General features: G+C 60.1%; 1 protein-coding gene across 1 annotated transcript; it reads left to right on the top strand.

Annotated features, from left to right (window-relative positions):
- The first annotated feature begins 3,748 nt into the window (after nt 1-3,748).
- Nucleotides 3,749-7,406, top strand: SPPL2C (signal peptide peptidase like 2C). Its single transcript, XM_008271643.4, has one exon. It carries the CDS (start codon nt 3,824-3,826, stop codon nt 5,858-5,860), a length of 2,037 nt encoding a protein of 678 aa, XP_008269865.3. The 5' UTR covers nt 3,749-3,823; the 3' UTR covers nt 5,861-7,406.
- The last annotated feature ends 8,083 nt before the right edge of the window (nt 7,407-15,489 follow it).

Below are 15,489 nucleotides of genomic sequence, written 5' to 3'. Positions count from 1 at the left end.
GGTCCGCTGAGGACCGGGCTGGTGGCTCCTGAGAGTCCAGGACTCTACCCTCTGCTGCCCAAGTCTGGGGGCTCCAGCTTCTCAGAGGCCAGGGCTGCCGGGGTAGCCGTGGGTCAGGAGGGCAGTGAGGAGGCCCCAGATTTCTGAGTGTCCCCAGGAAGGCGGCGCTAGCCAGAGTCCAGCACAGAGTCCCGCTGGGTGGGAGTGATGTGGGCTGTGCATCCACACATCCCCTACCCTTGCGGTGCCTGCAAACAGCGCAGCCATGGCTGCCAGGAGCCGGCGTCACCACCCCGCACCCACGCAGGTGGTGGGGGGCCCCCAGCCCCGGGGTATCATCTCAGGGTCAGCTCATGCAGCGCCTGGCCTCAAACTCAGCTGCCCAATCTCGGCCCACACTGAAGAGGTGCTTCCGGCAGTGGACCGGCAGAAAAGCCCCTCCCGTGTGGATCATCTGGTCTTCACGCCATTGAACGCACCCAGAGACTGAGAGACCTGCCCGAGGGCCCCCAGCCTCCAGGGCATCTCCCCCTAATCCTACCCCGCAGGTGCTCCAGCAAGGTTGCCCTGCCTGCCCCGCTATTTCCAATGCCCCCACCCAGGGAGATTCCACTTACTGCATCTGTGGCCCTACAGCACTCAGAGCCTGGCTGCCGGGGTCTCAGGCAACCCACTCCTCGGCCCCACCCCCAGCGTCCCCAGCCTGTCCCCACCTACCTCAGAGCATCACCCCACCCCTACCCCTACCCTTGCCAGCCAATCCCTGTAGGTCCTGCTGGGCCAAGTCTGTTTTCCAGAGCTCTCTGTGTATGGGGGACACCAATGACATCACTGGAGATGGCTCCAGAGACCCTCCCCGCCCCCTGGCTGCCAGACTGCAACCCCATCCCTCTGTCCCCCAAGGCATCCTGGAGATCCTGGAGACCCCTGCTGCCCAGCCTCCCACCCACTGGGCCCAGGCAGGTGGGGACAGAGACAGTGGGAGGTGGCCTCAGGTACCAGTGGGCATCCAGCGAGGGTGGCTGGGCATGGAGGGGCCGACCTTGGGCTCTTGCCTCTGACAGCTTCTTTTCCAGCACTACGGGGAGGGAGCAGGTGGCAACAGTGCCACTGGAGAGATTGGAATTGGCCCTTGTTTTATTTTCCTATTGTGATAAAACACATACAACAGGCTTGCCATTCCAACCACGTTCAAGTGCACAATTCAATGGCATTCAATGTGTTCACACCCCATTAAGTATGTACAGTGATTCCGTGTCAATCAAAGCTCCACTGGCAATGCCACGCGGCCATCACCAGCACAGAGGCCGGGAGGCTGTCCCACCCCAGCCCTAGCCGGCAGCTGCCGCGTCCCCCCCCACCACAGCCACAGCCACAGCCGCTGGCCCCCGCCAGTCAAGGGGCCTCTTCTGGACAGTTCGTGTCAGTGGAATGAGTCCGACAGAATTTGCCTGTTCCTGGACATGTTTCCAACAGTTCCCTCGCCACTGTAATTACTGTTTGTGATCCAATTAAATGCTATATTAATGGATGAATCAGAAGTATACAAACAAGGAGAGACGTTTCTCATGCCAGTCAGCTGAATGCTTTCAAAGACACGATATGAGTCACGAAAACATTGCTGTCAATTTAGATGTGGATGAGACAAATGCGAACAATTGGGTGGGAGGAGGCTGCCAGGTCCCGACTGGCTCTGCCTGCGACTGCTCTGCAAGGTGAGGTCACTTCAGGTCACTGCCACTTCACAGCCTGGCAGCCGGGGCTGGAGATTGCGACTGGTCCATGCGGATTTCCCAGGGAGATGACTCAGAGCGACAAGGGTCGGACTCCTGGCAGAGGAGGTGCTTCAGGAGAGATGGGGGCGCTCTGCACGCTGTGTGTTATGGGGTCAGCTGCAAATAGGACCTCACTTGGAAACAGGGTCTGTGCCAATGTAATCAAGTCAAGACGAGGCCACTAGCATGGACCCTAGGGGCCGGCGCTGTGGAACACTGGGTTAAACAGCCCTCCTGCGGTGCCAGCATCCCATATGGGCACCAGTTCGAGTCCCGGCTGCTCCACTTCTGATGCAGCTCTCTGCTAATGTGCCTGGGAAAGCAGCAGAAGATGGCACAAGTGCTTGGGCCCCTGCACCCATGTGGGAAATCTGGATGGAGTTCCAGGTTCCTGGCTTTGGCCTAGCCCAGCCCCAGCCATTGTGGTCATTTGGGTGTGAACCAGTGTGTGGAAGATCTCTTTCTACTCCCTGTAACACTGTCTTTCAAATAAATAAGTAAATCTTAGAGAAAAAGAAGGGGCTATGTTTTTCTGGAAGCAGGGGTGAAGTTGGCAGGGGCTGTGCTGTCAGGGGCCTGGGGCAGGGAGCAGAGCAGGGCCCAGAGGCCTCAGGCTGGAGCTGAGGGCTGGGGGCTGAGAGCCGCACTGGCGGGGGAGGCGCGTGCATCTGAGCTTGGACTCTCGCTGTGCTCCGGCCCTGGGCCAGAGCCCTGTCCTGAAACAGTTATCCAGAGCCACTGTGCGCCCGCTGCCCTGCTGGCGGCCAGCAGCGGAGCTGCTTAAAGAAAGAAGCTGGGTCTGGCCAGGAGGTGGCAGGGATGGCCACAGACTGGCGGGGAGAGCACAGGAACATTGGAAGCCAAATCCCCTGCCCAGTCCCCAAACCCCTCCCTCGGGTTCCAGGCCCCAGGCGCCCCCACCCACATACCAGCTGCCTGGACCAGCCCCTACCTGCACCACCCCCACCTCATGGGGGCCTGGAGTGGCCTGCGAGGGTGGTCCCAGGCGGCCTGAGCGAGGGCGCGGGCGGAGCTGGGTGTGCAGAGCCCAGGCCTGGGGCTCCGGGCTTCGTCAAGTTCCCTCTCTCGGTGGGAACTCTACCCGGCCGGCCTCAGGGGCAGGGCAGGGAGGGTGGCACAGAATCCAGCTCCGAATGTCCCAGAGACATCAAGAGCCCACGGTGTGACCCACACAAGAGCCTCTGAGCTACAGCCGGGGCTGTCAGCCTCAGTCTTCCTCGCCGGGGACATGGGTGCTTTGGGACAGAGACCCACGGGAAGCCAGTTTCTCTGTCGTCAGAGCCTGGGTCGCAGGCGCTGGCTCTGTGCAGGCACCCAGGCCCCCCCCCCCAACACATACTCTTCTTCCCCGTCCCTCATGACATCCTTCTCCTCCTTGTCGTCAAAGCTGGGGCACAGCCCATCCTCGAGTGACTGGAGAGAGGGACAGGGAGAATGGACAAGGCGCCACACCCCCATCAGCCCAGGCCCCTGAGGGCTCCCATCACTTCTGCTCGGTTTCCACCGGCAAAGCCAGGTCACGTGGTCATTCCGCTGCCAGGCAGGCTGGAAACAATTTGCGGCCGTGTGCCCAGTGGGAAAGCAGCCAGCTCCGAGGGGTGGCCTATGGCCCCAGTCCCCTTTGCAGGGACACAGTGAACACAGACAAGGGACCTGGCACAGGATAAGTGCTCAGAGCTCGGGGACCTCAGCCCCTCTCTGGTCCAACGCCCTTACGTCTTTGTCCAGAGAGGAGCAATGCCTGCCCATGATGGCTGGTGCATCAGGAGCAGAGGGCCCAGGGTGCCATCACTTCGTGTTTCAGGCAGGTCTGGCCCCCCGGGGCAGGAGCTGAGCCTGGAGCCAGGCTGGGGGACAGAGTCCAGAGAGAGACCCTGCCACAGCTTTATGACTGGGTAGGTGTGGCCCTGGTTTCCAGGACAGGGGGCCGCGCTGCTCTGTGACACAAGGCCACACCCGCTCCTGGGAGGGGAAGTGGGCAGAAGGCAGCTGCCGCCTCGGGACAACGTAGTAGACGGCCGAGGAAGATGGCGTGCCTGGGTCTCCTCCTCCCCACGGGCTCCCTCCTCCTCCTCCTCCTCGCCAGCACGGCGGCCCGGGGGGAGTATGGCGTGGTCCACGTGGTGTCGGACAACTGGAGCAAAGACTACTGTGTCCTGTTCAATTCTGATTACGTCGACCTCCCTCGGGACCTGCAGCACGCCCCGCTCCTGCCCCTGCACATCAGCACCGCGACGCCCTGGTGCCCGGGCGGGGACGCCTTCCACCAGGCCCGGCCCAGCCCCCCAGACCAGCAGCCCCTCCGCCACACCACCGCCATGGTCATGAGAGGCAACTGTAGCTTCTATGCCAAGGGCTGGCTGGCGCAGGGTCAGGGCGCCCACGGGCTACTGATCGTGAGCCGGGTCCAGGACCAGCAGTGTTCAGACACCACCCCCGCGGCCCGGGACCCCCGCCAGCCCCTGCCCGACCTCACCATCCCCGTGGCCGTGCTGCGCTACACCGACATGCTGGACATCCTCAGTCACACCCACGGCCACGGCGGCGTCCACGTGGCCATGTACGCGCCCCCCGAGCCCATCATCGACGTCAACATGGTCATCATCTTCATCCTGGCTGTAGGCACCGTGGCCCTGGGCGGCTACTGGGCTGGCCTGACCGAGGCCGACCAGCTGCTGCGGCGCCGGGCCCGAGGGGGAGGGGGGCCCGGCGGACAACATCAGCCGGGAGCCGCCGCAGCCGCGAGGGGCTGGGGGGCCCTGGAGGAAGAGGACGCCGACGGCGCCGTGGACTTCACGCCAGCCATGACGGGCGCTGTGGTCGCCATATCCTGCTCCATCATGCTGCTGCTCTACTTCTTCTACGACCGCTTCGTCTACGTCATGATCGGGATCTTCGGGCTGGGCGCCGGCACCGGCCTCTACAGCTGCCTGGAGCCCCTGGTGCGCCACCTGCCGCGGCGCCACCGCCAGGCCTGCCCGCAGCTGCCCCTGCTGCTGCTGCTGGGCCTGTGCGCCGCGGTGACCCTGCTCTGGGTCGCCTGCCGCAACCAGGACCGCTGGGCGTGGCTCCTGCAGGACGCGCTGGGCGTGGCCTACTGCCTCTTCGTCCTGCGGCGCGTGCGGCTGCCCACGCTGCGGAACTGCGCCTCCTTCCTGCTGGCCCTGCTGGCCTTCGACGTCTTCTTCGTGTTCGTCACGCCCCTCTTCACCGGCACCGGCGAGAGCATCATGGTGGAGGTGGCCTCGGGCCCCGCACACTCCTCGAGCCCGGAGCGGCTGCCCATGGTGCTCAAAGTGCCCCGGCTCAGCTTCTCGGCCTTGACGCTGTGCGACCAGCCCTTCTCCATCCTCGGCTTCGGGGACATCGTGGTCCCTGGCTTCCTGGTCGCCTACTGTCACCGCTTCGACGTGCAAGTCCACTCCCGCCAGCTCTACTTCGTGGCCTGCACCGTGGCCTATGCTGTGGGCCTGCTGGCCACCTTCGGGGCCATGGTCCTCATGGAGATGGGCCAGCCTGCCCTGCTCTACTTGGTGTCCAGCACCCTGCTCACCAGCCTGGCCTTGGCCGCCTGCCGCCAGGAACTTGGCCTCTTCTGGAGCGGTCAGGGCAGAGCCAGGACACCTACCTTGTCTGTGGCAGCGCTGTGCAGCTTTGAGCAGAAGCAGGAAGGCAGAGATGTCTTCAAGTGGGAGGCGGCCGTCGACCAAGGGGCAGGAGACCTGGAGAGCCCCCCCAGGGAAGACCCGGCCGCTGTTGTCCCCGTATCTGAGGACGAAGCCACCAGTCCAGAAGGCCTCAGCGAGAGCTTGGAGGGCTGGAGCGATGCCAACCTGGATCCCACCGAGCTGCCCCCCGCCTCCCCTGGGGCCTCGGACGAGCTGACGCCGCTGATGCCAGTGGCCGTGCTGGTTCCTCTGATGCCCCTGAGGCCACCGCCCTCGGAGCTGGGCCATGTGCACGCCCAGGCCCAGGCCCACGATGCCGGCCTGTCCCGGACGGGGCTACAGAAGAGGAAGGGCCTGCGAGTCAAGAAGAGCATGTCCACGCAGGCGCCCTTGTGAGCGCCGTGTGGACCAGAGCCACGCGCGACAGCTGGAGATCGGGCATTAAAGAGATTCCATACGCAGCCGGGGCTCTTGGCTTGTTAGGACGACGGGACCGCAGCGACCGCAGAGCGAGTCTGGGCCGTGCCTGAGGGGCCCTCAGGGACCTCTGACAGGGCACGTGACCTGCTCGAGGTCACTCAGCAAGGTCCCCTCTCCCTGACTGCCCCAGCCCCCATGCCAGAGCCCCGGCTCCAAAGACAAACCTTGGTTTACCAACTTAGCTTTTTTATGTGAGACAGAGAGCTTGCTCTCATCAGCTGGTTCACTCCCCGAATGCCCACAACAGCCCAGGCTGGACCAGGCCAAAGGCAGGAGCCAGGAACTCCAAGTCTCCCACGTGGGTGGCAGGGACCCACCTACCTGAGCCGTCACTGTGCCTCCCTCGGTGGACATTGGCAGGAGGCTGGAGTCAGGAGCCAGAGCCAGGAGTTGAGCTCGGGCCCTCCGTTGCGGGACGTGGCACTGCCAGCCCCAGCTCCTCTGCCTGTCGCAACCCCAGCCCGTCCCTCCACCCCACCCCGCCCTCTCTGCCCATCTCCTGCCCACACTCAGGCCAACAGGACAGTGACCCGATCTTGATCTCTTGATTTTTTTTTTTGGGGGGGGGGGCTTGGTAAGCATTTATTTACAAAGCTATTTACATGTGAAGCCCAACCATTTAGGTTAGATGCTATTGCTGTTCATACTAAATGCATTATGTGTATTTTACTAGTTTTAACCCTGATGTTTCATGAGGCACCATGCCTCACAAACTTTCAGGTTCCCATTCTTTTGTTTGAGCATCCCTACTTTGAAGGTTGTAATTAGCATAGGACTAAGTAGTCTGTGATTTGGTTAGCAATCACTTATTTTCATGTGTGGCATTCCTCCCCAAATAATTCTTTTATTTCCACTTTGCTCTTACTTCATTCAGTTCTGAAATACAAGTGCCCAGCATAAAGTCAAGGTGTCCCATCTTAATCCTGTGATGAGCAAACAGCCATTTTTCCAATAACATCCCACAAAAGATTTTCCCACATGTCATTATAAATTTAACTCAATATTATTTTAATTACAAATATTTTAAAGACAAACAGGTGACTAAATATGAAATAGTCATATTCAGAATATTTGTTTACAGGGCTAGTTAGCTGAAAGACAACCTTTCATTAAGAAAACCCCACTGTTTCAGTCTGTTTACAAAGGAAACAAAAAGCCCATAAAAAGTAGAATCCAAAACTAAGTTTTCTTTTCATGTCCACCTTTTCTTTCTGGATGTTTTTATTCAATAGCTTTTCATACAGATAAGCTTCCAGGATTAGCCAGAAATGGCTGCACTTTTCAGCAAGCTGTCCTTTCAATGGGAAGACAGCGACCTGCACTGGTAGTCAGTCAGCCTTTATCCAAGTAATTTTCCATTAAGTATCTTCCAGATGTTTTGGAATTTTCTCCTGCACCTCAGCATCTACACAGAACTGCTCACTCACACCGAAGAGCGCCAGCGCCATTGTTCCTGGCGCCCGAGGAACAACTCCCAAGTCTCGCCGTAAAAGCGATCTCTTGATCTTGATCAGCTCCCTTGGCACATGCTGTTCCCTCTGCTGGGATGCCCTTCCTGCCCCAGACAGAAATACTGAAGCCTGGCTCCCTAGAACATTCCTCAGAATCCCAAAGGCCTCACATCCACTCTGCTCAAAGCACCCAGACAGCAGCACGGGCCCCCGCTGGCCCCGCACTCACCCCAGACACTGGGCGTGCCCCTGCTGTGGGCGCCATCTGGCGCTGGCCCCAGGGGAAGGCCCTGTCTGGATGGGGGAAGGCAGGGGTGGAGGACCGACAAGACCATAAGCCGAGGGCTGGTATTGTGGCGCAGCAGGTTACGCTGCAACCTAAGACGCTAGCATCCTATATCAGAGCACTGGTTCGGGTCCTGGCTGCCCCACTTCTGATCCAGCTCCCTGCTGATACACCTGGGAAAGCAGCAGGTGATGGCCCAAATACTTGGGCCCCTGCACCCATGTGGGAGACCTGGATGGAGTACTAGGCTCCTGGTTTGGGCCTGGCCCAGCCTCAGCCATTGGGGAGTGAACCAGCGGATGGAAGATCTCTCTCTCTATGTCACTCTGCCTTTCAGTTAAATAAATATATATATTTTAAGACAGAGGCTGAGCATTGTGTCAAAGCAGGGGTGGGCAGAGTCGGCAAGGCTGGGGCTAGGGGTGGGGAATCCAGCAGACAATGGCTCTAGCTCTCATGCCTGCCTCACTGACGCTGGGCAACAGACAAGCTTCTCTGAACTGAAGGTGTCTCGTCTGCAAAATGGGACTTAGAATACCGTGCTCACCTGGTGGCGTGGGCATCGGCAGGTCCATCTTCAGAGGACCCTACAGTTTTTAGGCCGTTTAACACATCTGGGTGTTGCTTACTCAGAACAAACAAACTCGGTGATGGAGGGCTTCCTGGAGGAGGCCATGTTGCAGGAGAAGCGGTCATCCTGACAAGCAGCTAGGGGTCCGGAGCCAGGCTGCCCACCAGAAATCCCAGCTCGGCCACCAACTGGAAGAATGTCATCGAGAAGTGACTCTCAGTGCTGCCGTCCCCTCGTCTGAGAAGGGGGTGACAGGGCCACCCCTGGGTCACCGGGAGACTTGCCGTGTTGCTGTGTCGGCACGCGAGCAGAGCACCCCAGGGCACGAAGTTTACTCCCCTCCCCTCACAAAAGCCTCACAGAACCAAACAGGCCACATGGCTCCAGCCCTCCTGCCTCCCTCCTCCAGGGCCTCCTCCCAGCACAGCACAGCCAGACCCAGCCATACCCACTCACCCCACAGGATGTTTTCTGGAACTTTCTGCTCCCTCCCACGTGCCCCTCCTGGGTTCTGTCATCGCCCCCAGCAGTGCCGGCACGTGCGCTTAGGGTCCTTGGGTCATGCTCCCCTGTGGAGGGCAGGGCCTCCACTGGTGCTGGCTGGAGGAATGAAGGAAGGAAGATGTGAATGAATGAAGGAAGGAAGATGTGAATGAATGAAGGAAGGAAGATGTGGAGGAATGAAGGAAGGAAGATGTGGATGGATGAAGGAAGGAAGATGTGAATGAATGAAGGAAGGAAGATGTGAATGAATGAAGGAAGGAAGATGTGAATGGATGAACGGGAGTTGACCCAGCCTGAGTCGTACGTAGAGAAAAGGGGGCAGCAGGCAGTTAGGTTTCCTCCCTGGGTTTGGCTTGTGTGGGGTGGGGACCGAAGGGTCTGGTCCGGGCCTGGGGTGGGGGTGCAGGCAAGGGGACCCCAAAGCCACACAGGGAAGATGCAAGGCCTTGGCAAGCAGCGGCCGAAGGCCCAGCCTGGACGAGGGCCGAGTGCGGCGCCCGGGGCCAGGACCCCGACTGCACGGGTCGGCAGCCCCTCCCGCCCGAGCCAGCGGCCATCTGGCCTGGACAGAGCGGCCGCAACAGGCTCTGGCTCGGCCCCAGCCCAGGCAGCCTCCCCGCCGCAGCCCTGCGTCACTGGGCTCCACCCCCTACCGGGGCCCAGGCCTCTGCCCCCTCAGCCCCCCACCCCGGGGCGGGCGGGAGGACAGAACACAGCCCCAGGGCGGGCACTCGGGGAAGGTATGGGCAGGTGAGGGCTGTGACCGCTCCCCCAGGATAGGCTGTGTGGTGCCTGGGAGCAGCAGTGGGACAGGGATGAAGGCCCTGAGCTGGGGCCTGGGGTGGACAGGCATGGGCGGAGGGGGGGAGATCGGGTGCTCAGACCCCACCCCAGCTGCACTCCTGGGAAAAGTCCTGGCCGCCAAGGCTGGGCCCCTCCCGGGGCAGCCCCTGGCCCATGTGGCCAAGGTGGGGATACCATGGTAAAGCACTCCCCAGGGGCTCAGGGGACCTCGGCTGCCCCAGGCCTCGGGCAGCCTCTCCTCCTGCCCTGTACCCTCCACCCCTCCTGGGGCCTCCCTCCTGTCCAGGGACTCGGCCTACACGGCCCTCAGCATGTGGCAGGGCCTGGAGGCAGGAGAGGAGAGGGCCCTTCCTCCCACAAGAACACGCGGCTGCAAACCTGCCCATTTCACAGAGGGACTGGCGAGGACTCTGGGTGGAAGCGGGGCCTGGCATTAGACCAGGCACCCAAGCACTGATGCATGTCAGGATCCCCAGGCACCCGCAGCAGACACCGACTCCTGGCTCCAGCCCACAGGTTGGTTCAGCAGGACTGGGATGGGACCGGGTATCACCCCCCACCCCACCCCGGCCTCGGGCCCAGCTGGGCCAGCAGGCGGTGGAAGGGAGACCGGGGCTAAAACACAGGGCCCCACGAGCTCCCACTCCCACCTGACACACAGTCGCCAGGGCCCTCGCAGGCTCCCCTCCCTAGGCCCGAGGCCACCTGCCCCACCTGCAGGCTCAGTGGCCACCGCTGCCTTGGCTGGTCCTGGCCTGGAGCAGGCGCTGAGCCAGCTTCAGCGACCGCTGACCTCACGGCTCCCTGCTCTCTCGAATGCCTGTCTGCGTCACGGGCTCTGTCTCGTCATGCACTGGGCCGGGCACATAGTAGGTGCTCAAGAAAACGTCCATCAGTGAATCTGTTGGGTGAATCAAGGTCCCTGTTTCTAGCCGTGTGACCTCAGGGACACGAGCACTTCTTTATCAATGAGAGGGAACAGGGCTGCCTCCCCCACGGCATCCCTCAATCATGCAGGCGAAGCGTGGCCCAAGGCCGGGCACAGTCAGGGCTCCCGATCGTGCCAGTGGTGCCGCTGCCGAGGGCCTTGTGCCTCCTATAGGCCCTGCCTCCCTTGGCCAGTCAAGCGCCACCAGAATACCAGAGGGGTGCAGGAAACTGCGCGTATGCACCCGCACCAGACACGCACACACCCTGCCCCTGCACACTCAGCTGCACACACACACGGGCTTTGCCTTGCTGCCACAGCTCCCTTCCCCATCAGGCCTCTGCAGGGCTGCAGGGGCAGAGCTGATCTCTGGATTTCTCACACAGGGTCGGGGGGCTGGTGGTCAAGGTCCCCACCCCCCAAGCCTACCCCTTTCCTGTGGGGCAGACAAGGCTCAGACCAGAGCCCTGCTCAGGAACAGACTCGCTGCCCAGCTGCTCTGAGGAGTGCAGTCGGGCGCCTCTGCTTCCAAGCCCAGCTCATGCCCTCGGCCAGAGGGGGACAGAGAGGTCAGCTAGTGGCTGGGCAGGGCAGCGGGGTGGGGTGGGGGGCACCAGGCGACTGTGGGGGGCACCAGGCGACTACTCAGCCTCCAGCAGGTGGGTTTGCCCAGGCCAGTGGCTCCCCCTGCTGTAGCCTGCATCCCTTCTCCCAGCTTCCCCCACTGTACCCCACCTCCTCGCCCCTCTTCCTCTGGCGCTCCTGACCACTAGAGCCTGTGGCAGGGACGGGGGGTGGGGGCTGAGACAGGAGTGGGCGGGAATAGGGTCCTCGAGGCCACACCCAGGGCACCAGGGGGCCCAGCGGCCTCGTTTAGTGCCAGCAAGAACTCCATGGGCCTGCCCAAGGTCACAGGCACCGGGTCAGTGCAGAGCAGACACAGCTCCGGTCTCCTGCCTTCTGGCCCAGCATCTGGACCTCAGTCCCCGCCCTTCTGCTCAGCCCAGGTGCCGTGCGTGCCCCAAAGTCACCTCCCCAGTTCCCTGCCTGGGGCAGGTGCAGCCGTGCACTTTCTTCTGGGTGCTGCTGTGATTCAGCACCAAGCACCCTTCCCCCCCCACCCCCGGGCTGCAGAGACAACAATACTGGACGCTGGGGGAGATCTGGGCTCAAAGCCCAGCTTTGCTGTCATCTGCTACCTGGTGATGGCGAGCTGAGGGCACGTCTCCGTGCCTCGATTTCCTCATCTGTAAAATGGGCTGCTGTAAGAATGAAATGAAGTGGACATGTGTGGGAACAGCTCACGCTGGCTAGGCGCTCACAACACGTCAGGCATGGGTGCCGTCCCATGGCACGGGGCCCAGGAAAAGAGCTCCAGGACACTGCCAGACGTACCTCCCAAGCAAACTTCCAGGCAGGGTCCTCCCCTCCCCTGGACTCCTCTGCCAAGCCCAGAAGGGTGGGGTGGGGAGCAGGGCAGCCTCCCTGAGCCTGATCCAACCAGAATGTTTTGTGCGTTTTTCACCCCAGTGGCAAACCAGAGCCTGGGGCGTTCCTGTGCTGCCATCTGCTGGCCATTGAAGGTGAGAGCAGGCAAACACACACTGTGATGGAACTTAGCAGCATGATAAACGGCTATTTAATATAAACAGTAAACTACATACCATATAATAAAATATACCCAGTAAACTTCAGCACAGTTCATAAGTCCCTACTGTGCTAGGGTTAAACCTTTAGAATCTGGGCTGGAGCAGGCAGATTGCGTTGGAAGGAGGTTTTGGTGTGTTAGGGGATGACACGGCTCCAGCACAGCCTCTGGGCCGTTCTTGGTGCCCTGCCCCATCCCCGACCCCACATAACCAGGCCACCAATGGTCCCAGACCCCCGGGGGCCCTACCAAGCCGATTCCCAGGGGGATGGCATGTCCTCCCCGCCAAGGCCCGAGCCAGCTCAGCCCTCAAAGGTCACAGGTGGGCACACCTGCACAAGGTCAACCGAGCAGTTGGGAGGGGCTTGGGCTGCTAGCGTTCTTAGAACTAAATGGCGTTGAGTAGCTTCTCCCAGCCTCTTACAGGCCTGAGGGGCAGAAAAGATGGGGCAGGAGAGTGAGGTCTGAGTGGTGGCGTTGACAGAGCTCCCAGAACTCTCCAGAACTGAAGCCAGAGAGGGAGTGCAGCTCACCGGGGCCACACGGCCAGCTAGTGACAGGCCGGGTCCAGCAGGAGCCTGGAAACGGATGCAAGGGTCTTTCCGGAACACGGTCTCCTTCCAGACGCTGCTTCATGAGGTCTCAAATCCTCCTGCTTCCGGGGGTGGGGGTAGGAAGCTCCCAGACCCAGAGAGAAAAGACACCTCCTGGCAGAGCCATCACCCCTCGGCCATCCTGCAGAAGGCGCGCCTGACCCAGACACCGGCCCGAGGGGTCTGACCTGACCCAGACCCCGACCCCACTCCAGGCTGCTTCCCAGTGGTGGCTCCAGTCCTCTTCCCACACAGCCTGGGGCAGCACAAGGGCGAGAGCCCCGCCTGGGCCGCTGGGGGTAAACTGCCCAAAAGCTATCCATGTCTTGACCCCTGGAGCCTGCGGGTGTGAGCTGATGTGACAGGGCAGGGAGCCAAGCGAAGGACCTGGACGTGGGCGATTACCTGGTGCCACCCACCCCGCCCTCAGTTCGATCACAAGAGAAGGAGAGGAGGGAGGAGCACACCTACACTCATATACTCATACACACTGTGGGGAGCAACCCGGACTAGACTAAGTTACTGGAATTAAGACTTATTCTATGCATCTGCTCTCCCACAATATGGCGCTGAGAAGGGAAACAGCTTCTACGCAGCTGCCTCCAGTTCAACCAATAAACTGTAGGACTTACTCCTGATTGGAGGAGAGCAGCGTACTCGGCGTGCGGGTAGCAGAGCACGGATTGGTGGAGAGGACTATAAAGGAGGAGAGAGACAACATGCACCAGGAACATCTAAGGGGAACATCTAGCTGAAGGAACACCTGTGCAGCCCCCGAGAGAGCCGGCCGGCGGTGTGCCGCTCCCCCGCGGAAGTGGGGAATGTGGCCAGGGGGAACCGCCCTTCCACGGAGGTGGAAGGGTCGGTAGCCAACCCGAGAAGAACCAGCAGCAAACCCGGGGAGGGCCGAGCAGACGAAAGAACAGCGCAGGGTACTGTGTCGTTCCTCCACGAAGACGGGGAGCGACACACACAAGCACATAGATAGACACAGACATACATGCACACACATACACATATATACGCACATGCATGCATACACGCAGACACACAAGCACACATACACATACACATACATACGCACAGAGAGACACATGTGCACATACATGCACACAAAGATACACACATATACACATGCATGTGTACAGGCATACGCACGTACACAGAGATATACATGTACACATACATGCATGAACACATACACATGCACATATACACGTACCTACACAAATACAACCACACACACACATACCTACACACATATACACACATACATGCGCACACATACACATGCACTACACACATACCTACACACATGTACACACATACATGTGCACACATATGCACACATACATGCGCACACATACACCTGCATATATACATGCATTACACACATATATACACATACCTACACACATATACGCATATACATACATACACATGCACATATACACGTACTACACACACTCAAACACACATACACACCTATCTACACACATTTACGCATATACATACATACACATACACAGACATGTGCACTCACATACCTGCACATATACATACATACATGCATGCACACATACACACATGTGCACACACATCTGCATGTGTGTACACACATGCATATATACACGCACATATGCACGCACACACACAGAGAAGGCCACGTGATAACCGAGGCAGAGACTGGAGTGACAGGGCCACAAGCCGAGGGTCCCCATGGGCTCCCACGAGAGACGGGGAACGGAGTCTCCCTGCCACTCCACCCCCGCCTCGGAGGGAGCACGGCCCCCACTGCTCCATCTGGAGCAGCGCTGCTGGTTTCAGACTTCTGGCCTCCAGCAGGGTGAGCGTAAATTTCTGCTCTTTTTTTAAAATATATATTTTTTTTTTGAAAGAGAGAGAATCTTCCATCCACTGGTTCACTCCCCAGATGTCTACAACGGCCAGGGCTGGGCCAGGCTGTGCCAGGAGCCTGGCGGGCAGCAAGGACTCGAGCAGCTGCCTCCCAGAGCGCGCGTCAGCAGCCAGCTGGCCTGAGGCGGAGGAGACGCCCAGCCAGGCCTCCGACCTGGGAGGTGCGCGACCCCAGGGGCATCCTAGCCATGGCCCCACACATCCCCCACGGCTGTAATCGCCCTGGAGAGCTAACCTGCGCCTATGCTGTGCGTATCCCACCCACTCCTTGTTTGATTTCCGGAGGAAGCGCCAGGCTGTTTGCCACCTCCGCTGGGTGCACCGGGAGTCCGCTCTCTGTGTCCTCACTTTCGGATGCCTGCGGGGTGGCAGCTCGCTGCGGTTTTGCCGAACGTTTCTCCCCGAGGAACGATGCTGGGCAGCATTTCCTGGGCTTAGTGGCCGTTTGTGTCTCTGCAGAGACGTCTGCAGATCCTTACGCATCTTCGAATGCACCTGCCTTTTGCCTGTTGAGTTGTTGGCATTCTCTACTTATCACTCCCTTACCCGATGGATGACTTGCAAGTATTTTCTCCCATCCCGTAGGCGGTCTTCTTCCTCTGTCTTTTCTCTTTTCTGGTTGTTTGACAGACAGTGAGCTAGAGAGAGCCCCCATCCACTGGTCACTCTCCAAATTCCCGCAGCAGCTCCTGGCTGGAACTCAATGCAGCCTCGCGCAGGGATGGCAGGGACCCAGCTGCCTGAGCCACTGCCGACACCTCCCAGGGTCCGCTTCAACAGGGGACGGAGCCAGGGGCTGGGTGGGGAGCCAGCGCCCCCAGGGGGGCACAGTTGTCTGAACAT

The sequence above is a fragment of the Oryctolagus cuniculus genome, chromosome 17, assembly GCF_964237555.1.
Source record: "Oryctolagus cuniculus chromosome 17, mOryCun1.1, whole genome shotgun sequence".
In the NCBI taxonomy this organism is placed as follows: Eukaryota; Metazoa; Chordata; class Mammalia; order Lagomorpha; family Leporidae; genus Oryctolagus; species Oryctolagus cuniculus.
The sequence above is the reverse complement of the archived record's forward strand: the minus strand, read 5'-3'. Positions and strand labels throughout refer to the sequence as shown.